This window comes from Salmo salar, chromosome 14, assembly GCF_965601325.2.
Source record: "Salmo salar chromosome 14, fSalSal1, whole genome shotgun sequence".
NCBI lineage: Eukaryota > Metazoa > Chordata > Actinopteri > Salmoniformes > Salmonidae > Salmo > Salmo salar.
This window is the reverse complement of record NC_138304.1, coordinates 69279301-69306095: the sequence shown is the minus strand read 5'-3', so window position 1 is coordinate 69306095 and position 26795 is coordinate 69279301. Positions and strand designations below refer to the sequence as shown.

General features: G+C 42.3%; 2 protein-coding genes across 5 annotated transcripts; one reads left to right on the top strand and one right to left on the bottom strand.

The window, feature by feature from the left end:
- The first annotated feature begins 42 nt into the window (after nt 1-42).
- Nucleotides 43-10933, top strand: LOC106570035 (transcription factor AP-2-epsilon). Of its 4 annotated transcripts, none has more exons than XM_014141943.3 (7): nt 43-1091; nt 3383-3826; nt 6316-6370; nt 8239-8470; nt 9046-9164; nt 9501-9639; nt 9938-10933. In XM_014141943.3, exons 1-7 carry the CDS (start codon nt 882-884, stop codon nt 10197-10199), a joined length of 1461 nt encoding a protein of 486 aa, XP_013997418.1. In that variant the 5' UTR covers nt 43-881; the 3' UTR covers nt 10200-10933. The 4 variants fall into 4 exon arrangements, with proteins under 4 accessions (XP_013997418.1, XP_013997417.1, XP_013997420.1 ...); XM_014141942.3 differs by having other exon boundaries at nt 3383-3838; XM_014141945.1 differs by lacking the exon at nt 43-1091 and adding an exon at nt 1815-2056.
- Nucleotides 10934-12197: 1264 nt separating this feature from the next.
- On the bottom strand, nt 12198-21414 carry LOC106570036 (proteasome 20S subunit beta 2). The gene is made up of 6 exons (XM_014141946.3): nt 21186-21414; nt 20269-20391; nt 20017-20087; nt 13087-13249; nt 12765-12814; nt 12198-12423 (listed from the first exon to the last, which is right to left on the bottom strand). The coding sequence occupies exons 1-6, from the start codon at nt 21274-21276 to the stop codon at nt 12295-12297; spliced, it is 627 nt and encodes a 208-aa protein (XP_013997421.1). The 5' UTR covers nt 21277-21414; the 3' UTR covers nt 12198-12294.
- Between the last annotated feature and the right edge of the window lie 5381 nt (nt 21415-26795).

The following is a 26795-nucleotide window of genomic DNA, read 5'->3' as shown; positions in this document are numbered from 1 at the left end:
CAACAGAGAAGAGCTGGTATCCACACTCAAAGCTGTCCTGCTTACTACTGTAATTGAAAACACTTACAGGACATATGCATAAAACCAATGTTCCTGTTTTCTGAAAGGAGTGATGCAGTTTATGAACATACATTTTAGACTAATATAATTGGTATAGTAACTATGTGGTACTGTAGTTAAAGTGAACCAGTATCTTTCCATGTCTCTATGCATGTTGCTTTTTCTACCGCTAGATGGCATTCTGACAGCAGTGTGGCATTTTGGGTCATGGTAAATCCCAGAATTATGCATGGATTACAGGTTGGAAGTTATTTTGAAGACCCTAATATATCAGTGAAACAGTAACTAATTCTATGTTTGGCAGATATTCTCAATCCATAAAACTGAAATGTTTTAACTTTACATTTCAGAGAAAATAAGTATTTAGATTTCAACGCTGCATTTTACTTAATTTCTTTCTTACAAAAAGAGTCACTGCATGACGATGTTTATTTTCCGATACATTTTTGATAAAACGTGCAGGGTCTCAAGTCTGGACATAGTTTTCAAATGATACAGTAGCAAGTAGAGACACCAGTAGCCTGAAGTCTAGTGTACGGTTATAATTATGTTTTAATTGATATATCCATGGAAACGCTTAAATATAATTATTTGCCTGTAATTAATAAAAATCTAGTCTATACAGTTTGCTTAATGTCTTGGTCATGCGTAATAGTATAATTGCACATTACAGTACAATTTAATGATTTCGACTTAATAAACGTGATTGTGTTATCTCTTCAAATGTTTCCTTTTGGCATGAAACTCTAACCCTCCTTTTGCCCTTATTTAGCTGCCCTCTTGATTCCGCTCACCTCACACCCCTCCTCAAACTTCCGTCCATGTCTCTGTGTGACTCATACAAAACTCCTGCGTCGCTACTCCAACTAACTCACTCATCAGTCTACCTTCAGCTAGTCTTTATCCATCCTCCTGTTGCCCGCTATAACCCCCTGTCCAAACGTAACTCCAATCTCTGCAACCCGGCCACTCTGTACAACAACGTCATCATGCTTTGGAAATCTCGAACGAAGACTGAGCCCTACTGTCAGGTAACAAATTATTTGGCTATGCTTGAATTGATAAACGTTTATAAAATGGCTAATGAATTTTGAAATTTGTTTTCTCTCATCCTATTACTGATATGGCTAGATAGGGCTTATAATTAATATATATTTTTAAAATAGTTTTTGTAAAGTGGCAAGAACTAGTGACAGAACTTGTTTGGTATTATAATGGGTTTAGGGATCGATATTGCAAATGTTAACAGTTTTCCAATTTGGGTGCCTGAAATGCTATAGATAACATTCACTCATTGTCATGGTGAGCACAATCAAATTATGTAAATATATTTCAAATCACTTTAAAAGTTGTTTTGAGTTATCTGTATCTCACAAAAAGTTGAGCGAGGTGGATAGCGTGCGTAATGCTTTGATTACGCGGCAGCTTAAACAGAAGGCTGGATATTGATTCATATAGCCTAATAGGCTATTTGATGCATACTCTGTGCAAAAATCATTTTGGGTTGTCTGGGGACGAGACCTCTCATTTGGCGTTTAAAACAGGAGGCAAATCATATGGGATGTCTGGTTAGTCTATACAGTCTAACTTCGAATCTAAAAAGAATGTAAAGGTAGGAAAATATCAAACATAAATGTGGGAAAATGTATGATTGTCTGAATGAATATCTCTTTAAGAAAACTGGACCCCCCCCCACCCCCCCACCCCTCCCTCCCCTCTTCTGTGGAGCTCGTTCAGAAAACCTATAAGTAGCGCATGCATGGAGAAAATTTAGGACACTTTCTGACAGAAGCATCCGTAACAGCACGTGGTTGAGGATTGAGACATTTCTAAAAGCAAGAAGAAGAAAAGCTTTAGCTATTTCCTGCATGGATCTTGTAGACACATGAAAGTATCTTGGATTATAACTATTTGGTGACATCGATAAGACATCCATATCCTAGACCGTGAATTTGGGTAACCAGAAGACATGTTAGTCCACACATATTCGGCTATGGTGAGTCCCTGTAAATTCAATACTACGCGCTGGACTGCAGACCAGATTAGGTCCGATATGGTCTTGTCATTTTCCATTTCTACAACTTTGTCTTGACTCGAGTGGGCACAGATATGTGACGTTAACTTCGCACTAGCGCCGCAGCTTTTGTCATTGTCAGCTGTCCGGATAGATCGGCTGTATGCGGAATGTCGGACCGCGTCAAAGTGTCCGTAGAAATATGAATTTGAACAGAGCCGACTAAACAAGAATGGCACTTTGAGATGGTAGATATTCCTTTTGTAAAAGTACCATTGGGTTTTGCTGTGGTGAGCGTAGTGAAACTTGAAACTACTAAAGGGGTGTGAAATGTATAAGGCATACATGTTCAGATGGTAACCTATATATTATACTAGTGGTTATTGGTTATATGTTGGCATTTATTATTTTATACATATTTTAAATGAACTTTTTCCTTTGCTTTTAAATCCCACATTGTTAGTTTCTAATAATGGACATTGTTCTAACAAAACAAAATCGATAGGAGGGACCCAGCTTTGGAAAAAAATCGATTTTAACCAGGAAGTGCATGCATATGGGAAGGCTACAGGACAGTTGGAGAATATTGTAAAATGATTGCGTTGATGATAGTATGTTATTACAATATTACATGATGACTCCCAAATTAATTCAGACAAAATGGCTAAAGTTATGTTTAGGCTATATTGCTTTACATTTAACTAGAAAATATTTGCTATCATTTTATAAGCTCCTGTAGTCATAAATGTGTTCACATATTTAATATTATTGAGTATTGTATTTCCTGGGGCAACATGATGCTATTACGCAGTAGATACCTGTCCTTTGTTCTGTTGGGGTTCTCAGTGGGCATGACCTTTGACACTGTCATGCAGCGATGCCAGAGTCACCTGCTGCCTGTGTGCATGCAAATCAAACACTTAGTTTGACTTATTTGCACATTTTATAATTAAATAGTTGAATATTAAGCTACATTTGTAAAAAAAATAAAAATAGAAAAAATTGTGGTCAAGACAGACTAAGTTTTGTGCAGATCTATATAGGCTATTGAACTGATTAAAAATAATTGTATTTGTATGTTGTATTTCAATTTCATTGCAGTTCAGTTAATCACTTGACACAAAACGAATTGTAATGTGCTTATGATAACGCTTAGGCTACTATTTATAGTTTTGCAAAGATTATTTGAATCGAGGAAAAAGGTAATTATAGGCATGACATTTGGTGCAGTAAATCGACGCATTTGCATGTAACCAAAAAATTGTTTGATTTAGAAGCCTAAGTTACTTTTTTGTATTTAATGCACAGGACCGCGCGGACGGACTGACCGGCTCCTCGCCCAGCGGGCGACTGTCCCAACTCTCCTCGCTGAACCAGGCAGCTTACTCCTCGGCTCCCCCGCTCTGCCACACACCGACCTCAGACTTCCAACCTCCGTACTTCCCCCCTCCATACCCACAGTCTTCGCTCTCATACTCCCAGAGCCAGGACTCTGCATACTCTCACTTATCGGACCCCTACACCTCCATCAACTCCATCCATCAGCATCAGCAAGCGGCATGGCACTCGCAGAGGTCGCGGTCGGACGAGGGGGGGCTATTGTCACAGTCACACCGGGCTTTAAGCCTCGACCACCGTCGGGAGTACCCCGGTGTACCCCGGCTTCTCCACGGACTTGGGGAGGGTGCCGCAGCGCTAGGGGACGGGCCTCTTGGAATGCACATTGGACATCACGGACTGGAGGACATGCAGGTGGGTTTATTTGTGCGTGGACCTTTTTATTATTCCTTCTCCCGTTCACAAACACTACATTGGTCGTGCGTAAAAGTCACCTTCCAGCGCATAGCCTAACCCATGCACACAGTATGTAGATAATTGCTGCATTAGTTTACTATTTTATTGTAGAAGAATCTATAAGAACCTGGTGAATAATTGTGTTTATGGCAAGGATTCTTTTTTCTTTTTTTACTGTGACAGTCATCTTTTGATGCGTATTTTAGACACTCGCTTTTTTCTCCCAAAGGCTCCACCTTACAAAAATACCTAATTGTAATTCATATAACATTTGGTAAAATATTGCATATTTACCAACTGTTACACTAATACTTGTCTCGAAGTGGCCACCTGTCAGATTAAATGGCCTTGCTCTTCGCCCTGATCTTATTGTGAGAGTACACGCACAGTTTAAACACTTTATTTAGAGACCAATGGCATCTTTTCCCCGTGGCAGTGTAAATAGTCTAGAGACTTGTCTAAGTGGCGATGATTGCGTTGATGGATACATGTAGGCCTAATCATGTTAAACGGAGTTGGTCCACTAATTGCAGGGGCTCGCTTGTCTCGTTAGCTTAAAAATTATCTTAGTTCAACCTAATCCCCAAAGTGTTATGTTAAATATAGCGGGCAGAGATCAAACAAATATATCTGAAAGCAACTATCATTTACATTCTTAGACCTTGAATACATTTTAGTGATATGTTTAACTATATTAGCCTATTTTTTTGTGGACGCACTTCTTAAATAGTTTATTTGGAAAAGCCATTTCTTTCAGGTAAATTGAAATTGACATGGATATTGGAAATATCAACAAAATAATACGATATCAATAAAATAATAGGCGCATTTATACTATTACCTCATATATAACTAATTTGTTTCTAATTGCAGCGGGAAAATTAACAAAATTGATGTTTAATCTCCTGAGAAATGTACATAATAATATGAAATATTATATGTTGTAATTATTTCCTTCCTGAATAGTTTTCTTGTTCTTTGTGTGTCTAAATTCAAGGCTGACTTATTAGGCCTATAGGCTATCCTCTAACACATGAAGCAAGTCAACATTTCGTTGGTGGCTTTAGCCGGTATCCATTGAAGTCATAGGGAGAACTGTTCAACATATTATGGTATGCATGCAATTTAGCAAGAATAATAGTTTAAACGTTGCTATGGATTTATTGAGTAGTCAACCACACACAAGCAGGTGCAGATTCAGATGCATTTGTTCAAAGCATCCTGCATCTCTGACGCAATTCGGCGCAACCAATTGATTCCCGTGGTCATTAATACAAAGAAACACTTACTCAAGCGGAAGGCATGGAGTCATCCAGAGCATGTTTGTGTTAAACGCTCTCTCTTGACAGAACCTTTATTTGATTAATGGATTAATTTCGCAAGTTTGAGCCCCATATAAATCCGAGACGAATAGCATCTCTCTCTGCAGATTTTTTTTTAGAACGCCTCATGACACATGTAGAATAACATAGAAATAACCCACAAATGGCAAACACTTCAAAGTTTAAAATGTTGAAATGTTTGTTGAATTTGTTATAGCGAATTAAATTGGTCACTTTATTTTTGCAGTTCTTTCAATAAAGTTTATTTGCTGAATAGACAAGTAGGTCTGATCCATCCATATAAAAATATGTAGGCTTAAGATAGATAATTACATAAAGATTTAGTAACTTGAAAATTGGGCACTGTGATGACATTTTTGAAAATGTCCGATGTACATGAATTCACATCGAAAAGGAGTGCGATCGCAGGGTTTATCTCATGAAGGCTAATCAATTAGCCTCTTTGTCATTTAAGTGAAAAACATACCCTACTTAGGCAATAGTTTTTTTATTTGCAACTTCATGTAAAAAAAAATACACAACATAAAAAGAGACATGGAATTGACAAAGTGATTATCATGCCAATAGCCCTCCCATAAGACCCACCCTCAACTTACAAACACATGTCAGCTCTTTGTCTAGGTTTTCATAGAGTGAAGACAATGTTAAGCAGGGCCAACTTTTGTCTTTTTCTTTGTTCTCTGACCACACAACATTGTGTATTTTCACAGCTAATTTCAGGAAATAGTGCAATTCTGTTTACTGCTTTTTCTTCCACCCCGTTCATAGAGATCACATACACTGTAAGAGTATTAACTTGGCCTTGAATAAAAGCGTCTGCTAAGTCTCATACACTGTATTATGATAAGGGCCCCACGATAACCACCTCAACATTGAATTAACGCTGGCTTCTCATTAAACTGCCCTCTTCTGAGTCTAGTTTCCAACACTGATGCCCTAACAAACCACAATACTCCAGCAAATCTGCCAATCAACTGTTATAATTTTCTTACACTGTGACAAGAGCTAAATTATAGATTGCACTTGGCCCAGACTGGTTTTGAATTGGCTGGTGGGGGTAGTGAATAAATGATCCTGACTGGCCACTGTATCTACCCAACACAGGGAATGGAGGAGGGATCAGCCTTGGGCATCCTGGACCACTCCGTCATTAAGAAAGGTAAGGGAGGCAGAGCTCTGTGTGTGTGTGTGTGTGTGCGCACCCTTCCCTATAAACACCAACCACCCCTCCAGCATACACACACACACACACACACTATAAATAATTCTGTTTTGCTATTTCATTTGAAGTCAAAAAGTTCTCTAATACTCGGCTGCAGACTTCACCCTAAAGGCAGTCATTCTTAATGAACTGTTCATGGTCATATGAGAGGAAGAGGGAGAGAGAGCGAGCAGGATTAGAGCAAGGAGGAGAGAAGAGAAGTGGGGCAAGGAAAAGGGAGGGGAAAGAAGTGATAAAAGAGGAGTTCTGGAGAAATTCACAGCCCTATGATCACTCTAATATTACCAATCGTAAGAACTAGGATTTTTCACAAGACACAGGGGCACGATTAACCAATTCAAGTTGAATTCCAAACAGCTTGAAATACTTAAATTCCAAATCCGCTTTAGTGACTACACCGGAGACATGACATCTATGCATGAGCGATGCTTAACATTTTGCCACCAACACTCATTTTCAAGAGGAATGACTATCATTCCAGTGATTTGCCAAGGTTGAGAATGTATCAATTGCAGCGCGTACTCATGGCCACGGATTTAAGAGCATAGAAACAAACTCAAAACCCACATGAATAAATGGATCTGAGAGAGAGAGAGAGAGAGAGAGAGAGACACACAGAGAGACCTTAAAGACCTCTACACTGCTCCGCGGCCTGGCTGGCTCTGAATGGGGGATAGAGAGAGCTCCCTTCTGTCCGGGAATCTGTGCCGCACAGTGGGGCGTCGCAAAGAGACGCACGCCGCCCACGGAGAGAGAGTGGAGAGAAAGCATCACAGCAGCAGCACTAGCACAGCTGACAGTAGGCACAGAGATAATAACTCCGCAACAGTATAGCTAGTCACTGGGAGGATGCACTGAGCCAAAGGGATAAGGGGGGAAGAGATGCAGAAACCCACATGCACACACACACACACACACACACACACACACACACACACACACACACACACACACGGGGGCAGGAGAGGATACTAAGATACCATAGAAACACAGTAATGCACACTCATACATAATAACACACACACGCTCACCTAGGGAAAGGGTTAATTCCAGCCTATCAATTCAGCCTATAGGAGCCACCCAGCCTTTAGATCCCAGCCCACAGTCCTGGCATGAGAAGATGTGATTAGTGGGCTACATCAGCTCATTTCAAGAAAACAAAAGAACGGTTTAAAAGATGATGTACCATTTAAAAAATTTTTTTTTACGTCAACATTATTAGGAACTGAGTGGCCGTTTTAAATTGTAATCATTTTTCGAATACTCCTCTCAAGTAGCTGCAAATATTACCACGATGTTTAGATTTGAACGGTTCAAATGCTTTCTTAGCCACAATCCTATAATTGGCATTCATATGGTAGTTCTGCTTTGTCCCCAGTTTCTCCCAGTTTTTAAACCTGCAAAGAGGCAACTTGAATTCTAGCAACATTCAGTACTTGAGAATGAAGGTCTTTAAGCTTAGCAATCAGAGAAAAGTGAAGGTGTGAAAAAGATCAAAATGAGATGTGTTACTTAAAGAAACATGGAACCCACCTGCTGTGACCAAAACAACAACAGCAATAGTGGTGCCAGAATTAGAGCTGTCAACACATGGGAAAACATGCCACTGGATTTATTATCCATGTAATAAACACATTACTTACATTACTTGTATATTAGAAAGGATTGTGGAAACATGATTTTTAGTCACCTTAACTCTTTTTCTCCCTTCCTCGATACCCATCTTTCTCTATCATCTCTCTTCCTATCTTGCTATCTCTCCCCCTCTTTCCACCCTCTCTCTCTCTCCTCTCTCCTCTCAACAGTTCCTATCCCCTCCAAGCTGAACGGCTCGGCCCTGTCGGCCCTCCACCTCAGTAAGGATGGTCTAGGGATGGGTTCCGTGTCCAACCCAGGGGAGGTGTTCTGCTCCGTCCCCGGCCGTCTCTCCCTCCTCAGCTCCACCTCCAAGTACAAGGTCACCGTGGGGGAGGTGCAGCGGCGGCTGGCCCCGCCCGAGTGCCTCAATGCTTCCCTGTTGGGCGGAGTCCTGCGCAGGTGAGAGGGTCAGAGTTTGGAGTAAGGGGTGGGGAGAGAGAAACGGTGGAGACACACAGCTTCACGCTTCACACACAATAATAAATCAAATAAGAACATTCTGAACAACAGATGTATTCAGGTATTCTGAACAATAGAATACAATATTTGTCACCCCTTGATTGCTTAATGTATCCAGTGGCAAAAGTTCTGCTCCTCCACAGAGAATGTAATAATGCATATATTTTAAGACATTTTCAATCCCTCAAAAAAAAATTATGTAATGAACCACTTTTCCTGTTCAGGGTTCATACATTAGATTACAATAGTGCATATTTCAAATCATTGTCCTTCTATGAAGTGCTTTGGCACCATATCTAACAAAAACGGGACGCAAAACCAAAGGACCAAATGAAACCATCAAGTGGCAGCAGTACTAGACTATGGCCATGGGGAGTTTTGTGTGAAAGCAGCCCAGACAGACAAACAGACCTAGGAGTGGGCAGCCAGAGCCAAGGACTAGACTCAGTAGTTTGTTACGTGGCCACACAGACAGGTCTTAAGCTGCTCTCTCTGGCTCCTTTCTCATCCCTCAGGGCAAAGTCAAAGAATGGTGGGCGCTGTCTGAGAGAGCGTCTGGAGAAGATTGGGCTCAATCTCCCCGCTGGGCGACGCAAGGCAGCCAACGTCACCCTCCTGACAGCTCTAGTGGAGGGTAAGAGGCCCACTAACTTGTACACATACTGACAGACACTCCTGGGTGAACACAACTTTCTAGGTAGAGGACATATTTCCCAGTTATCGCTTAGTGAAATCTCGATTAAAATCTACTGCCACTGTAATTAACTGTTCAACCAAAATATATTTGCACAATTAAATTGAACGGAAATTGCTTATAAATGAATAATAACATAAAATACCCTGCAGTACCATAAACCAACGGTAAATCCAAACAAGAGCGTCACGTAAAAAAACAGAGCTTTGCCTTATTTCCTGCCAAACCTCCGCATTGACATCCGGCCATTCACTAGTCTTTTCTATCTCTTCCCAGGTGAGGCGGTCCACCTGGCCCGTGACTTTGGGTATGTGTGTGAGACGGAGTTCCCTGCCAGAGCGACAGCAGAGTATCTGTGTAGGCAGAGTGACCCCGAGCAGCTTCCCACACGACGCAGTATGCTGCTGGCCACCAAGTGAGTGTCTCGTGATCCATGTCTGGGCCTAATACAATCTTACAGTAGATACAGTCTCACTAATACTGAACCATCTCAAGTGTTGCATATACATACAGATATACATAGTGTGCGTGAAGGGCAGACGCCAACTAAAAAATATTTTCAAGCTTAACTGAAGCAGACGAAGCTTTTTAGGAAATATGTGTATAGTTTTAATGAGTGTGATTATCGTCCCATTACATTGTTAAATGTTGACCTGAAAATGTTGACGTTGGCATTGAAAGATTCTAACCCTTCTCCTACTTTTTCTCCTCAGGGAGATCTGCAAGGAGTTTGTAGACCTGATGTCCCAAGACCGCTCTCCTCTGGGGGCGAGTCGTCCCAACCCCTGTCTGGAGCCCGGGGTCCAGAGCAACCTCACCCACTTTAGTCTGCTCACCCACGGCTTCGGTACCCCTGCTATCTGCGCTGCCCTCTCCGCCTTCCAGAGCTACCTGGTGGAGGCCATCAAAATGCTGGACAAGGACCACGGGGGTGGCAAGGGCCACCACGAGAAGGAGATGAAGCACCGCAAATAGGTGGACGCCTTCTGACGAGATTGGAGATTTGACGGACTGAGCGATTTCCATATTCCATCCTTTCTTAGCCTCCTTTAAGAGGACAAAGACATATTTCTTCCCCAAATTCTTACTGCGGCCCAGTCCCTCACAGGGAAGGGCATGGTGATGTTTGTACTGTATATGTGTCGGCCACTTCACTCAAAGACGCATGGAATTCTTCTGGGCTGCTGGTTTTCTAGGCAGTGTCCATTCCTAACTGCCAATGACATTTTGTGGATGAGTTCTGACTTCATGTCCCTGTATGTCTGTCTGACTGTCAAGATGACACCCCAAACGGCATTCATTGGAATGCCCTCTACTTCCCATAGAGATACTACTATTTATCTCTATGCTACTTCCCTTAAAAAATCTGTTTCTCTCTGGACTTGGACCCACTTTGAAAACATCTCGTCACAAGAGATGAGCCATATCCAGGACAGCCAACATTCTTAGTTTTGCTCATTCCTCATCTGGACATTGGATACCGTCCAACTCCACCCAATAAAATGGGCAGTTTGTGTACTACGATTCTATGTGGGTGCTGTCACAGGCAGCTATGGGATTATTTTTTGTGAAGGGGAGGGTATGTGTGGGTAAATTAAGAAAAAAAACACATCATTTTGTACTTACTGTGTATGTTTAATATTAATGTTATTACTGTTATTGTATTACGGCATAAATGTAATATATTATTAAAGAATAACTGATGCGGACTGTCTGGGTATTATGTTTTATCATTCACTGTCGATAATGGTGGAAGGATGCTTTTCGAGGTTTATTCGAATACATTAATACCTACAAACCACTGGCCATGAAACAGATCCTTCAAAATATGAATGGTTAAAGTACAATTTCAGGTGAATTTTTAAAATGTTTCTCAAAAATAATTTCTTAAGATATTCAATTAAAAGTATTTACTAAACCGTTTTTGATAGAGAAAATATTTGTTGCTAATTTAAAAAATGGAATATTCAAAAAAATAAGCAATTCACCACTTATGATTAACCATAGACACACTACCCACCTCCCTTTCTCACATACACAAATTAATAATTACTGATGCGAACGTGCACCCCAGGGGCCACAGAAAATTCAGAGAGCCCATTTACGGCAGAGCGATGAAGTGAAAACGATCCCTCACCATCACAGCGGTAACTGTCACCGTGCCAGGCAGTCGCCAGCCCCACCGTTACCTGGGAGACCACCGCGACACCAGTGCACAACACCGCACCTCAGCTTCTGTCCCTCCCCCATCTGTTAAACTACCTCTCTTATCTGCTTGTTCTCTACACCTCCTTACCTGCCCCCTCCCTCCACATTACCCCCAGTGTCAATTCCCCCATCCTATCTCCCTGTGACCTGCCCCTCCCCCTCTTCCTAAATCTGACACTCAGCAGGGTTGTTCTCCATCTCTCTGTGCCTCCAGGCAAACATATGCTGCTCTTCCCGTCAGATTCCGGTGTGTTTGGGAGAGAAGGGATTGTTTAATGTTTATTAATCACCTGTCTGCGGTATAGGAGGAGAGAGAGGAGTTGGAGACACACTGGCTTGATATTCACTATTCTGGCTGTTTTCCCATCCGGCTGTATAGCGGTTTTGTTTTTCCTGAATGTAGAGGAAAATTAGGATTATAAGTGTTGTGACAGCTAGGTAATAGGAGTTTATATGCTATGTATTTATCGAACATAACACTTAAATATACTGTGCGCGCAATACAAGCATAATATTTGGTACTTAACTGGTGTTCCAAGTCTTACGAAACAACCCACATTTTACTGAGGTACATTACTTAAAGAGCAATAAACAAAAACCCATATTATATGGCTTCTCACTTTCACTCATGGTTGACTATGCACGTACACGACACATACAGAGGCACACAGACAGTCAGACTACGGTGTACACAGCAGAGTACACAGCCAGAAGGCTGTTCTCTTTACAGGGGACACAGAGGAAAGCACCACGAGGACAAAGATATCTCAACGGTGTGTCACGTTTTATTGGAACAAAAAGAGCAAAAGGTCTACGGTACAAAACCCCCCAAAAATGTGAGCATTAGGGGTAAGCAGCGAGCTTAGGAACTTGGCGCCCGAGCAACGAACTTGGCACCCACGGGCATAAGCTTCTCCAAGTCATGGATGCCTTCCGTGTCAATCAAACGGACGCTGAAGGAGGGCAGGTTGAGGATGAAGCGCTTGTTCAGCTGGAGGAGACAGAGAGAGGAGAGTTAGGTCATGAGTCTATTCATGCCAATGCACGGGGTGTCACTAGAATATAGGAGAAACAAAGCTATGCTCCTGTTATAGCTGATATTTTCAGTTCATTGAACAGTTCTCACTAAATGTAGTTTTCCTAAATTAGAGACGTCTCAATTTGATCAAATCAAGTAACTTGCACCCGACTGCTGTGTGGGAAAAGATTCAAGCGCAACGTGCATCACAGCAATATCTCCAAACGTGATGAACTTAAAACCAAATAATGAGGTGGTGATGAAGCACACCGCCGTCATTCAGCTCGCTCGAAAACAGAAAGAGGAGAGCTCACCTCCTCAACGCACTTCTTCAGGAGGCCCACGGCTTCATCGCGAGTCAGATCTGAAGCACGAGAGAGATTCGAGAGCGGGAGACAGGAATAAAAAAGAGCAATATGACTCGCTGCACATCCTGATGAAGTTAAACTTCGACACAAGAACTCTTCAATCATTTACTATTTCAATTCTGTTAAGGATTGAGAGAGCCTCGAAGAACACAGCGAAAGGAACGGGAAACAGACGAGAGGTTAAGAACAGAAGGAGGCAGAAAGAGGAGATGGAGGGCAATAAAATAGAGGAATAGTAAAAAGACGTATGGAGAACGAGAGATCCCACCTGGTCTGTAGTAACGGTCGAGGATAGACAGGGTGAGGTAGGCTCCGTAGCCGTGGGCAGCGAAGGGGGCCTTGGCCAGAGCAGAGAGGTGGTCCATGTAGTAGAGCCCCGGGCCATCCGTCTCATCAAACCCAGCCAGCAACAGGTTCACATGGTACGGAGTCTGGTGAGAGAGGAGAGAGGCATTGGTCAGCGAAGATGTGAAAAGCAATTCTGATTATTATCGCGACATTATGGTATTATCGCGATATGAAGACATTATCGTGTGATGACAATGTTCGCACAATGGAGCTGTAAGGAAGGACGATGAACAAAATGATCACACACACACACACAATACAATTCTTCACCCACATCCAAACAACGTCGTCCAGTTTTCCTTTCCTTCGTTATTACCGTCCAAGGCTGATGCTCCGACAGCGACCAATAGTCAGTACCATAGAGACTAATCGATTTAATATTGCACGCCAACGATTTCTCTCTATGGTCAGAACATGAAATGATCATTGCATAAGCTGGCTGCCAGACACTTTGAAGCGGCAGCGTATGATTAAGACCGCAACAGAAGGCAAATCAAATGTTTCTTTCCAGCTCGCTCAAACGTCGCCGCTCCTAATTATCGGCTGTGATTTGGAAGTTAACAAAATAGGAGATTAAACAACAACAGCGGCGCAAGAGTATGGGGAGGGGTGTGAAACTGCCGTGACATGGAGGGGGGGGGGTCATGGTGTCACCAGCAGTATGACATCTGCTGGGAGATGGCACCCCCGCTGCTGCTCCCCCCCCCCCCCCCCCCCCACACACACACCCCTCCACTCCCGCCTTCACCCTGGAGTAACGCCAGGGCTCATTAAAAACTTCTGTAGTCTCTCTCTCTTTCCCTCTCCCTTAAATTACTTATTTTATCCTTCTAGCCACTCCGTTTCAATGAGCTCTTCTACACAATCGCAATACTCCTCTTTCGCCATCATCCCTCCTTGCAATAATCCCTCTAATCAGGAGAAATGGAAGTTTCAGAAACCAGTCGTGGTGTGAAACCAGTCATTCGACAATTGTAGAGTTTCCGTTTAAAATGAGTCAAACCTACCGATGCTATGAAGTGAATGCTACAAATCAGCAGCTAAGCATTGCACGTGAACCCAGTCCTAGAATAGAGAGAGACAGTGGATGTCTAATGTGACATCCCCTGAGCTGCAGTAACCTGAACACCTGCCCCAAGTATCAATGTGTGTTAGACACTTGCACCAGGGGAAAGAAAGGCCGACTTGCCATGCTCCCTGTGGAGAGGGGTTGTGTGGGTGTTCCAGTGGCATCACCCCCACCCACCCGTCTTCACAGGTTACAACGTAACAATACAGCGTAGGAGATGGCATCAAAATAACCCTTCCTCCCTATGTCACCTCAGAGGGCACCAACAGCCGGGCAGCAGGCTCGTTAAATCCCGCACCTGACCTCACGCCAAGTCACAAACACGTTCAAAAGAACCTCATAAAACACACCGAGAGAGATGGGCTGTCTAATATTCATTCAACTAAAAGGATGTACGGTTAGTTGTGGTGATGAAAGAAGTGAACCGTAGTAAATCAACCCAACCCCGCTCACTCTCCCTCTCCTCTTCCACGTGCCAGCGCTCGCTCCCTCTCTCCTTCCTTCCTGCACTCCCTCCCCCTCTCTGTGCACCGTGCCCCAGGACATGTTCTCTTTATTGGCATTTCTCCTCAATGTGCTGTATTAATTGTTCATCTGTGCTGGAACAGGGGAGTCGTGTGCAATATGGCACTAGTAATTATTTGTGCCCGTGCTGTACTAAAAAAAGAAAACCCCATATGTGACGCTAGCACCAGAAACTGTTGCTGTGGCCTTTTTGCTAAATCTTTAAATAAGCAAGAGGACTTACTTGTTCTTTTGGATACAACCCAAGAGGCTACATATGACTGAGGTAATGGTTTACAAACCCTGTAAATGACCATTGCCACTGAAATTCTCTGTCCATTTTACAAATACAGTTTTGAAATACATAATGCAGTTAGTGGATTTCAGGTTTCTTTACAGTTGCTTGCCAGTGTTCTCCATCTTCTCTCACACCATCTCTCTGATGCTTGGCGCTTACTCCTGGGGTTATCGAGAGGCCCAGTTGTTGTTCTGGATCCCTGGTAGGTACACAGTGCAAGATCACTCCCCAATCGCACAATTCCAAGCACCATCGCTACCACTTATCCCTCGAGGTTTCGAACCACAAGAGACATCCTCTTCGCTTAACAGCTTAGCTCACCTCCATTCAGGTAGACAAGAGAGAAAAAACATGAAATGCTCAGGAAGGAGTGGAAAACATGTTTATGTAACATATTTGCATGTCCATATATTCCGGGGTGGGTGTGAATTGGGGAGCATAGCTAAAGGAAGGTGTGGGATGTCAACGAGAAATTGCTTTAACTAAAAAAAAATGCAATACTTTTGGGAACCCTGCGAGAACCGCATACAAAAATTCAATATACATAAACAAGGATATTTTTACCAAAGGATAAAAAAATAAATATATATATGGTATTGCTGCCTTTGGGCAGGCATGTATTTCTGAATATTTTGTAATGTTATCCAATATCTAAAGCACATATTAAACCAGTAGCAGCCTAACTAACACAGACACTCGCTCGCACTCTCTTCTGTGCCGTGTTGACTTCTGGGTCTAGCTCAAAGCCCTCGGGACTGGCCCCCTCTCTCCCCTCCATATCCCACTCCCTCGGCTCCCACCTCCTTGTGTCCCACATTCCCTTCTCAGCCTCACTAATTGTTTTTTGTAATTATTTTCATCCTTCTGCTATTGTGACAGGCAGCGGCTGCACTCTTCTTAACATATTAACCTCGCCACAACCAGATGAGATTCAGAGGGACGGACACGAGGAGACTTGACTCCTGTGTTCTTCACACACACACACACACACACACACACACACACACACACACACACACACACACACACACACACACACACACACACACACTTCACTCCAAGGAGTGGTAGGACAGGGACCCGGTGGGTTGCATTACGTTTCTGCTGCAGGTGTTGCGTACCGTTGAGACATGAGCGACACTTATGCCAATTCACAACATATTGACAAATGTCTCTGGATCAGTCAAAATAAACTCGCTGCCCACATCTCAAACTGATATAGTAGAGGTACACAGAGACAAAATGGGTGGAACATGTGTGCTACACTAGCACGCCATGAAAGCAGTAGGTTTTGTAGCTGCTACACTGGAAGCGGCCAACATGCTTGTGCCCAATTTTCATCTAAAACAATGGGAATGACTCATGCTCTGCAAAGGTTAAGTGTCCAGTGTAGTACGCTCGTTAGACTGAATTCCCACCTGAATGTGTGACAAAGGCTAAGCGGCAAAAGCAGAGAGCAACTTAGTAGTAACATAGTATAGTAGGCCACGCTACATTGGAGAAGATACAAGCACTGGTCCCCATTAAATAATGACATTGTCCCACTGTGGCATTGCTGTAACTTTACAGCACAGCCATGCACAATTACATAGGGTAAGCGTACTTATTAAACCCCCTCCCATCTTTGGACTTACATTTTATTTTTTTCGCTGTTTAATGCTTCAACCAAGTCATTGGGTTATATCCATAACAGTTTTATTCTAAACCAATCAGATGTTTTATTATTAAGTTATTGACAGTTGTGCAAGTTCCCGATTTCAAAGCTCCAAAGCAAACTTTGGTGTTGAGGGGACCCTCAGATAACATCTTCAGATATTTTTTGTACTTTCTCAGATAAGTGATCACACTTTATGTACAATTAATATGCTAATGATGCACATGATAGCATATTTCATGGGCATTAATACATTTCTTGCCAATTTAAAATATGGGTTTTTCATGCTAGCAGTCGTGACTGCATGTCACAGTCTCACAGAAGCAACATAACTTGAACTAAAAATACAAAAATTCAGCTTACATTCTTAAAATGCATTGTCTTATTTGTCTGTTAAATGAACCTTGCACTGTTATTCCCAGATGCCATTTTCGTAAATTTGAGATTTATCTTAGGTGGACATAAAGGGTGCAGTAGCACAAAAAGCATTCCCTCTATTTATAATGTAAATTGAAATAAAGAAATATTGTAGGGTGTCTAATCAAAAAGGCATATTTTCATCAATGGGGAAATATGTTCATTGTGTAGATACTCCTCTAAGAAAACCAATGGTGCGAACTAGGGATGCACGAGATATATCGGTGAACATATCGGAATCGGCCGATATTAGCTAAAAATGCCAATATCAGTATCGGCCCGATGTCGAGTTTAACGCCGATGTTAAAAACCGATGTCAAAACTACCGTGCATACCTATATAATGTAGGTACATGACGTAATGACGCCACGTAAAATTTTGCGCTACAGGTGCAACATAGCATTCCTAACCTAGCCCACAATGTCTGCTGTGTGGATCGAGCAGTCAACAAGTCGGGCAGTCATTTGAAAGATTAAGACAATTTCAGCGAGACAACTCAAAGGCAAAATCCCTTGACAATCAACCGTTCTGTCGTCGGTGATGTTGGCTTTCGCTGACTGGTCGAGCACCAGTACACACTTCCAAGTGCGCTATTTTTCAGATGTGGCCCTACTGGGGTTACACAGTAATAGCGTCACTGCTATTAGCTTCACGACATACATACATATTATGGAAAGCCGTTTGGGTCTATGCGTGTCAAAAAATATACAGAAGCACTGCCAAAGCTGTACAAAAAAAGTCAGCAAACACCAGCCACGAATGGTGTGTTTACAATACCGCGTTGGTAATAAAGCATCACTTGCTCGACCGCAACTTCTGGGCTAGCTAGTTTTAGCTTGGTACTTAGCTAGCACCAATACAACCAGCCTGAAAAAACAATGACCAGTAGAACCTGCAGTCGTTTTCATTATTCTTAGCAATGATTTAGGAATCCTTGTGAGTAAGTATTAGCTAGGTTGCCACTTGTTGTTCGCCTATTGAAATTGAACTTCAGTTCATGAAAATAAATAGCTAGCCAGCTACTTAACCCTGTTGCCCAAAGCTAACGTTATAAGCAGCCAGCTAGCTTCATTTGGCTAGTGAGGCTCGACCTGACCGGGGCATGTGTTGTGAAGCTTGCCACACTAAGGATTAGCACAATAGTGGAATTTGCAGTTTGCCTTCAGAATAAAAGTATGTCAATGACAATTATGCAAAGGAATACAAGTAGTAGAATTATGCCATACTTTTATTTTGAAGGCTAACCGCAAAGTCCACTGATGTGGCTAATCCTTATTGTGGCTAGCTTCACATAGATGGGTCTGACCACCATTAATCAAATAAGAACTGTCTTAGGGTTATTTTAGATGACACCTGAGTTTGAAGGTAGGCCTTGAAATAAATCCACAGGTACACCTCCAATTGACTCAAATGATGTCAATTAGCCTATCAGAAGCTTCTAAAGCCAGGACATAATTTTCAGGACTTTTACAAGCTGTTTAAAGGTGTAAGTGTAGGTTCCGTCCCTCTCTTCGCCCCAACCCGGGATCGAACCAGGGACCCTTGCACACATCAACAACTGACACCCCACGAAGCATCGTTACCCATCGCGCCACAAAAGCCGCGGCCCTTGCGATGCAAGGGGAAACCCTACTTCAAGTCTCAGAGCGAGTGACGTCACTGATTGAAACGCTATTAGCGCGCACCACCGCTAACTAACTAGCCATTTCACATCGGTTACAAAGGCACAGTCAACTTAGTGTATGTAAACTTCTGACCCACTGGAATTGTGATACAGTGAATTAGAAGTGAAATAATCTGTCTGCAAATAATTGTTGGAAAAATTACTTGTGTCATGCACAAAGTAGATGTCCTGACAGACTTGCCAAAACTATAGTTTGTTAACAAGACATTTGTGGAGTGGTTGGAAAACAAGTTTTATTGACTCCAACCTAAGTGTATGTAAACTTCTGACTTCAACTGTATGTTGTGTGGTCCTCCCGCTTTGACTAGGGATAGCATGCAGTTTATTAGGCTGCAGGTTAAATAAGTAATGGTGAAATTCACAGCGTGGTGAAAGTGCATGGTAATGAGCTTGATACTCCTTTCCAATAAATATCAAGGGTCTTATTCTGGTGACATGATGATCGATGCTTGGCTGCTGTTTGACAAATGAAAATAATCTCGCTTTTATCCATAATATCCTTGTTATGTAGGCTATCCTACACGCACTGTATCTGCGAGCTGTTGACTACAGCTCACATGCCAAAACCAGAGTGGGCACATTTGCTATATAGCACAACAGTTTGTGACAAAACCATCGGAAGAATTGAAAATGCGATGGGAACACATTCACGTTCATCCACCTCTGGCCTGCTCACCTCCCTACCTCTGAGGAAGCACAGTTCCCGCTCAGCCCAGTCAAAACTGTTCGCTGCTCTGGCACCCCAATGGTGGAACAAGCTCCCTCATGACGCCAGGACAGCGGAGTCAATCACCACCTTCCGGAGACACCTGAAACCCCACCTCTTTAAGGAATACCTAGGATAGCATAAAGTAATCCTTCTAAACCCCCCCCCCCCCCTTAAAAGATTTAGATGCACTATTGTAAAGTGGTTGTTCCACTGGATATCATAAAGTGAATGCACCAATTTGTAAGTCGCTCTGGATAAGAGCGTCTGCTAAATGACTTAAATGTAAAATGTAAATTTAACTTAAATGTTTTATTCTGTACATTGGAAAGTAATCCCAAAAGTATATATTTTTTTGTGCACTAAGTCATCATGCACAGTCTGTTATCCACAACAAGTCTGTTTGATGGAAAAAACGTGCATATCGTTTTATGCAGACTTTACAATATTTGCATAAAAATCTGTTGCCAATTGGATGGAATCTTCGCTAGTGTCTGACTTATTAGGCAAATAATTACCCTGCTTCGAAGGTAGTCTGCAAGGTTCTTGCGTGTGAAGTTGGCTGCCGCTTTTGGACTGAGTTCATAACCTGAAAGACAAGAGAGTCAAACGAAAGGAATGCCCATGTCACACGTAACCATGGAAACCCCGTAACTCAAATCTTCCTTCTATATTTAAATCAAGATTAGAAGCGTAGCGGTGCCATGAATAATAGGCCTACTAGGCCATCTTTATTTTGCCACCGGAGAAACTCAAGAAAGAGAACTTACCGTTTCTCATTTTGTAGAGCTGAATATTCTTCTGGATGTACTCTGCAAACTGCACTGTGTCACCTGCCTCTCCCACACATAGCAATAGAATCTTGTCACTCAGCTTGAACATCTTGTCTTGGTCTGAGGGCGATAGACAAGGTGTTAGTTATTCAATCACACACACACACCAGTGAAATGTTCAACATGATGCATGGAAATACTAAAGAAAAAGAATACACCATTTTCCTAAAATGTGTTTGATTACAAATAGCGTTCAGATTTTTTGACAGAGGAAAATATTGCAAGTCATTTTGATAGTAATCTGGGCCTACTTGTGTGTGCACTCCTTGCCGACTTCCACAATTCGAAGAATCAAACTACCTAGCTGGCTGGCTAACACACTAGCTAGCCTTATTTTACCTATCTAACAAGTCTGTAACCCACTGTTTTGAGTTTGTGAACATGCAAGTTAGCAAGCTAGGTAGACAGTCCAACACAATTGTTCCCAACACACTTAGTCGCGTGAACAGTTAAAATCGTGCAAGATAGACAGATAGCTAACGTTAGGTGAGAACTGAAAGCAGAGATACTGTTCTAACATTCCTGCTGGAAGCCACATCAGTTAGCTAAGAGTGTGTGCTTTTCCGATCTCGACTCATTAGCCAATGAGAAAGGAAGCTCGCTAGTTAGCTAACTAACTAGTTAGCTATTTAGCTCAAACAGCAGATGTTAGCTAGTTAGGCTAGAATGCTTAATGAACACAACCATTCTAACTAGTAAGTTAACATATGACTGAAAACGGAAATGTATGAGACAAATATGTTGGACCTTTTACTAATTTTAAACATTCTATGAATTAGTTAATGGCCAACAAAAGCCGGTTAAATAGCTAGTTGGCTAACTGCAAAAAAGCGATGTCATAGTCATAACGTTACCCTGTTTCATCTGAATGATGCTGTTGGCGGCAATATTATCAGCAGCAACCAGGACAAAGTCTTGTCCCTGAATCCCGATCAAATATTCCATAGTGTAATTTATGGGTAACAATTTTAAAGAAGTTTGCTTGAGCAACAACTCAAACTCGTTTGTACACTCAGATTACGCAGCAAAACTGTAATAATGGGCGCAAGATGTCGACGTCATGAAAAATGAAGCTTTTCTCCTTCTCATGTGACCCAGGTCAGGTGCCACTGAAAGCCTACTGCAAATCAGAGCCCTCTGCTGAAAATTATTAATGTACCACGGTCTATCTCTGGAATATACAGACTACTTTCTTTTAATTGAAGTGGGGTGTTTAATAACCAATAAAGCAAGATAAAAAAAAGAAAAAAGAAACACACAAAAAAATTGAACATATTTTAGTAATTTAGCAGACGCTTTTATCCATAGTGAATTACAGGAGCCATTATGGTTAAGTGCCTTGCTCAAGGGCACATCGACAAATGTACCACCTAGTCGGCCAGGGATTTGAATCAGAGACCTTCCGGTTACTGTCCCAACGCTCTTAACCGGTAGGATACTGCTAGGCTTAATACACACACACACACACACACACACACACACACACACCACACACACACACACACACACACACACACACACACACACACACACACACACATCCTGATTAAAAGCAAAATTCCCTTTTTGTAATGCATTTTTGGATTATGCAACACATCTTTTTTTTATCATATGTTTTGTCTTTTTATTGAGTATGAAATCAGTTTGCTCTGTTTTTCAAGCGGGATTGCTCTTTCAGTTTGTTCTTTCCAACCCTCCAAACCTCCCAACTCTGTAGCAGGTTAGAAAATGATCAACAGTCAGGTTAGAAAGCCATAAACACACAATTTGCAAATGGATTTAAACTGTGTGCAGAAATCTCAGCATTACTCATCATTAGTTTTCTGTCTTTTTTTTGTCTCTCTGGGCTCTGTAAACCTCCGGTTTGAGCTCTCTGAAATGCACCTTTTGTAACATTAGAATTTGCTATGCAGTTGCTCGAGCTCCGACTGTCAGGCACCCTTTGTAGGCTTGTGTATTTTTAACAAGTTATTCATATCTACTTGTCACAATGAGTGAGAGTTATAGATGTTGAGATGTGAGGAGTTTTTTATGCACAAGCTACACTCAAACTGGGTGCTAGAGTTATTGATTTACAATTCTGATGTGTTTTGGCTTTGTGTGTTGGCAGGCTGACTTTGGAAGCTGGATACTTTATACTCATTTTCATATTTCTCTCTCTCCTCTCCTATTTCACTCTCGGCAGTTGTCGCTGGTTCAGCTTGACTGCTTCGTTAGGGCTCATCATTTGCATTCAGATTAATTATCTAATTACCGACAAATGTCCGGCGGCCACCCCACACTCCGGCTCGTCAGCTCTGAGCCTGTAATTATTTTAATCATTTACTTTCATCTGGAGCGTTCCTGCCATACTCCTGTGTTTAGAGGCCATTCTTAATTACCCTGCCCAGACACTCTTCTCCTCTTTTCGTGAAAAAGAGGGGGAAGGAGGGAGAGAAGGAAAGAGAGAGAGAGAGAGAGAGAGAGAGAGAGAGAGAGAGAGAGGGAAAGAGAGCCCAGTGGGGACATGATCCAGGAGCACTGACAGCACAGAGGAAGCTCTCTCAGCTTTTCTGGTTGTTCATCCCCTTCTTCATACTCTCTCTTTCTTTATATCTCTACCCCCCTTTCTCTCTGCACAACCCCCCCTTCCCAACTTCCTCCTCTCTTTCTTTCCTCTCCACATCCCCCCCGCCCCCCACCACACACACACACACACACACAGACACACACACACACACACATACACACACACACACACTACTATCGCACCCCTTCCCCCCTATACTTCCTCCCTTTTCCCTTTATCGCAAGCACACACAGGAATCGCCCCTGGGCTTCAGTGCTCTGACTGCTAATACACTGACACACTCACAGAAAGAGAGAGAGTAGAGAGAGAGAGAGAGAGAGACAGAGAGTAGAGAGAGAGAGAGAGAGAGAGAGAGAGAGAGAGAGAGAGAGAGAGCGAGAGAGAGCGACTAGATCAGAGTGGCGCGCACACGCACACTGTTTATGGCACACATCACAATGCACACATCTTTCCACTATCCGCCCGGAAAATCTATACACCTCTCTGTCTCTCTATACTTTATTTAGACAGCCATCAGCCAGCCTGTTCCATCTCTCAGTCTGGTTCCTGCCCAGCACATGAGAGATGGGTCAACTCCCCCGTGGCCACTCAGTAATGATGCTCTCACTGAACCCTTAAGCGAGATACACTCACCCTGACTGCTCTTGTTAAAGAAAAAAGATACAAGCTGTGTAATTGGGCTCTTGAATATTTAAGTTAGCCCGGGATGAAAGTTTAATGAAAAGATGATTATCTACCAGTTTATCACACTATTTAATCTTTCATTTTATTCACTGGCTGCTGCTGCAGCACTCACTGTCCGTTTTGGCAGCCGCGGATACAGCAGAGGCTCACGGGTTGAAACCGCACGAGACAGCAAGTAGAATATTATGAATTATATTAGTGAACTGAGCAGATATTTTTTTTATATATGTATCTTCACAAACCACTAAATCGAACCTTCTAACACACACACACACACACACACACACACACTTGTGTTTGATATTACAGATTGCTGTCATTTAGTCTTATTGTTTGTATCTATAGGGGGAATGAATCATTTTGGCCAGAAATGGTGTGAAAAGCAGACAATGTTGTGCTTTGACAGACATAGCATTTTAGCCAAACCCCAGTGGGATACGTGACGGAGTTTGGGAGGATTATGTATGGACCCAACTTGCCCTGAAGGGAGAGCTGCTGGAATGGGACATGGTTTGAACGACAGAGATTAGCAATCAATGTGCACGGAGCAAACACTTTGAGGGAATATCCTACACGACCTAAAGCCCCCCGTTTCAACTTACAACAAAAAAAATATGCTTGTATTTTTCTAAACACTAAAAACCCTGGAAAATGAGTTGTGGCTGTGAGGCTCAAGCATTTTGACATGGTTCAATTTATAGAGATACGATTCTTGACCTTCACACACACAGACTTTCCTTTGTGAATGTAGACACCATCAGCATAGATTTGTGCGCTATCCTAATTGACTGAGTAGGCAAGACTGTAACCTATTTTATTTGATAAGTTACTGCAGTATTGCAAGACCAATTTCACAGTAACCAACAGACTGGCCTATGATGTGGTGGATCATGATTTAGAAATATGGGGCTTGAATAGAAGTGTCGAGGGAATAGACAGAGTTATTGTGTTAAGACTTTGTTTAACCTTGCCTTCTTAGATTTTGGCATTCAATTATACGTCCTGAAGAAATGCGAGGTCGATATCAGTGGCACCGCTTATCGGTTTAATCCACAATTTCACGGTGCTGAGGCGGGATGGGATGTCACCGTTTAGCGGTCCCTTTCGTCTCCAAACCGGGAGAGGACGTCGAGGGAACCTGGGCACGAGAGACCACTTCATCTCAAGGGGGTGAAAAAGAGCAAGTTAAATGGAAGTGACAATCTCTGAAAAAATTCCTGCTGGCAGCTGCGCGCATTCGACATAGTCAGCTCCCCTATATGGTCGCCGACCGCACGACCCCCGTGTCTGGCACACGCACCTGCCGCTCCCAGAAGCGCTTTCACCAACAGCCACATAATCCATGGGCGTGTCGCGGAGGGGCTTCTCTCAATGTGCTCTTATGAAAACCCCTTATGCGTGAAAAAGCCCCCTTTCTCTCTCTATTGTCCAACACAGTTTTATGGGACAACATTGGGCATTATGAGGTTTCGGGATTTACATGGGACTCTATAGAAGGGTATAATCCTTTCAAGCAGAGAACGAATACAAGTTTTAACCCGCTGTTTTCATATTTATTAGCTGGTTAAAGCAGCCGAGGCAGCTGAACCTTATACCCCAGACCCCACCAACAGGCTCTCAAGACCCCCACATTCAGAAAGTCCCGGCGAACCCCCAGAGAACCCTCAGACTTGGACAAGCAGGCAGGCAAATGATCAGTGATACAGGACTTCAGAAGGCCTACTATTTCCACAACCATGATAGCAAATTGAAATATAGGCTAACTTGGTGTTCAGGGTCATCATTTTATGTCAGCCAACAGGTTTCTTAAATCTTATCAATTAATATAGGCCTACAATGATCTGCATTTACAAGATGATGACGCATTAGTCAGGATGAATGATGACTTAATTGAATTAGTGCATTTATGTCCGAAATAAAAACAAATACAGGCCTCTATGAATCCACGAGGATATATGTCAATAAGCCCTCTGGATTGTGGTTTACTTTAAAGAGATTAGCATCATTATTAGGCCTAACCTACATTTCAATAATAACTTTACAATACGTATGCCTTTTTGACCTTCTGATACGTTGGACCTCGAAACATTTTCAACGTCATATTAAAATTACATTTAAAAAAATATGTGGATGAATGACTTTTTATGTGACGCAAAGAGCACTTCCCATTTTTTATATAAGGACATATCTTGCCCATCCCTGACTCTCCTTGGCATTTATAAAGCACTCCATCAACACTTTTGTTAAGGCTCTGTGCACAATTTCTATCCTCACAGCACTGTAAAGGTTATGATGATATAGCCTACTTGTGCTTTCTGTTGTAAATTACAGCCCTCCAGTTGTACTGAAGGTAGTTTGAGCATTTGCTTACCATTTCCAATTCAGGCAATTCAGGAAGTGGTTTGAAATTCAGTTCATGAATTAAAATGTGCCTGGTATTTCTATGAGAATATTTTCCATTCATTAATTTAATTCTAATTCACTGCTGTAGATACTGATATAAAAAATTAAATGATTCAAAGCCTGGCTGGAAATAAACCAATAAAAGAAATATATATTTTTTTTTCAATGTGAAACAAAAAAAATGAAGCACATGATTCACAAAAAGCCCACACAATTTCATACTCAAGAAGGACATATATACTGTCTGAATGGCTCATGGCAAATATTAGTTCGTTTTCAATTTGTTATGTAGATCATTGGTAAAAAGTGAAGAGATACTTAACTACATCTATCTATCTATCCTGCTGTATGTTTGCTCTTTCTCTTTTGGCGACAGGTCTTTCTATCCAGTTCATCATACACAGGCCGCAGGCCGCAGCCCCCCTGCCCTCCTTCCCCCCCAATCCCCCACCACCCCCTTTATGTCAAAGCTGATTGTTTCCACGCCAACAGAGTGCTGGGGGCAAGCACACTGTCACACTACATCAGGCAGAGGGAAGACAGGGAGAGAAAGAAGAGAGGGGAGAGAGAGAGTCTGCTCTATGGACTCATCAGACAGCACTGGGTAGTAGGGGTCTATATGTCCAACTCACAAAACACGGGCTGAACTGAAGCTATTTCATTGGATCATGCAGAAGAGTGCCCCCTTGTGTTCTTAACACGGAATTTGATTATTATTTTTTAAATGTAAGCGACAAAAGGAGCTATGTGATGAAGAGTCGCCCTCTGCTGGACTAAAATATAGTTCTTATTTCACCCCGTTTTATAG

Coding starts and splice junctions, on each gene's coding strand:
- LOC106570035 (XM_014141942.3), top strand. CDS start 882: ATGTCTCTGTGTGACTCATACAAAACTCCTGCGTCGCTACTCCAACTA. Junction 6,371..8,238: donor CCACTCCGTCATTAAGAAAG/GTAAGGGAGGCA, acceptor TCCTCTCAACAG/TTCCTATCCCCTCCAAGCTG. Junction 9,640..9,937: donor AGTATGCTGCTGGCCACCAA/GTGAGTGTCTCG, acceptor TTTTCTCCTCAG/GGAGATCTGCAAGGAGTTTG.
- LOC106570036 (XM_014141946.3), bottom strand. CDS start 21,276: ATGGAATATTTGATCGGGATTCAGGGACAAGACTTTGTCCTGGTTGCT. Junction 20,088..20,268: donor GCTCTACAAAATGAGAAACG/GTAAGTTCTCTT, acceptor CTTGTCTTTCAG/GTTATGAACTCAGTCCAAAA. Junction 12,424..12,764: donor TGAAGAAGTGCGTTGAGGAG/GTGAGCTCTCCT, acceptor TGTCTCCTCCAG/CTGAACAAGCGCTTCATCCT.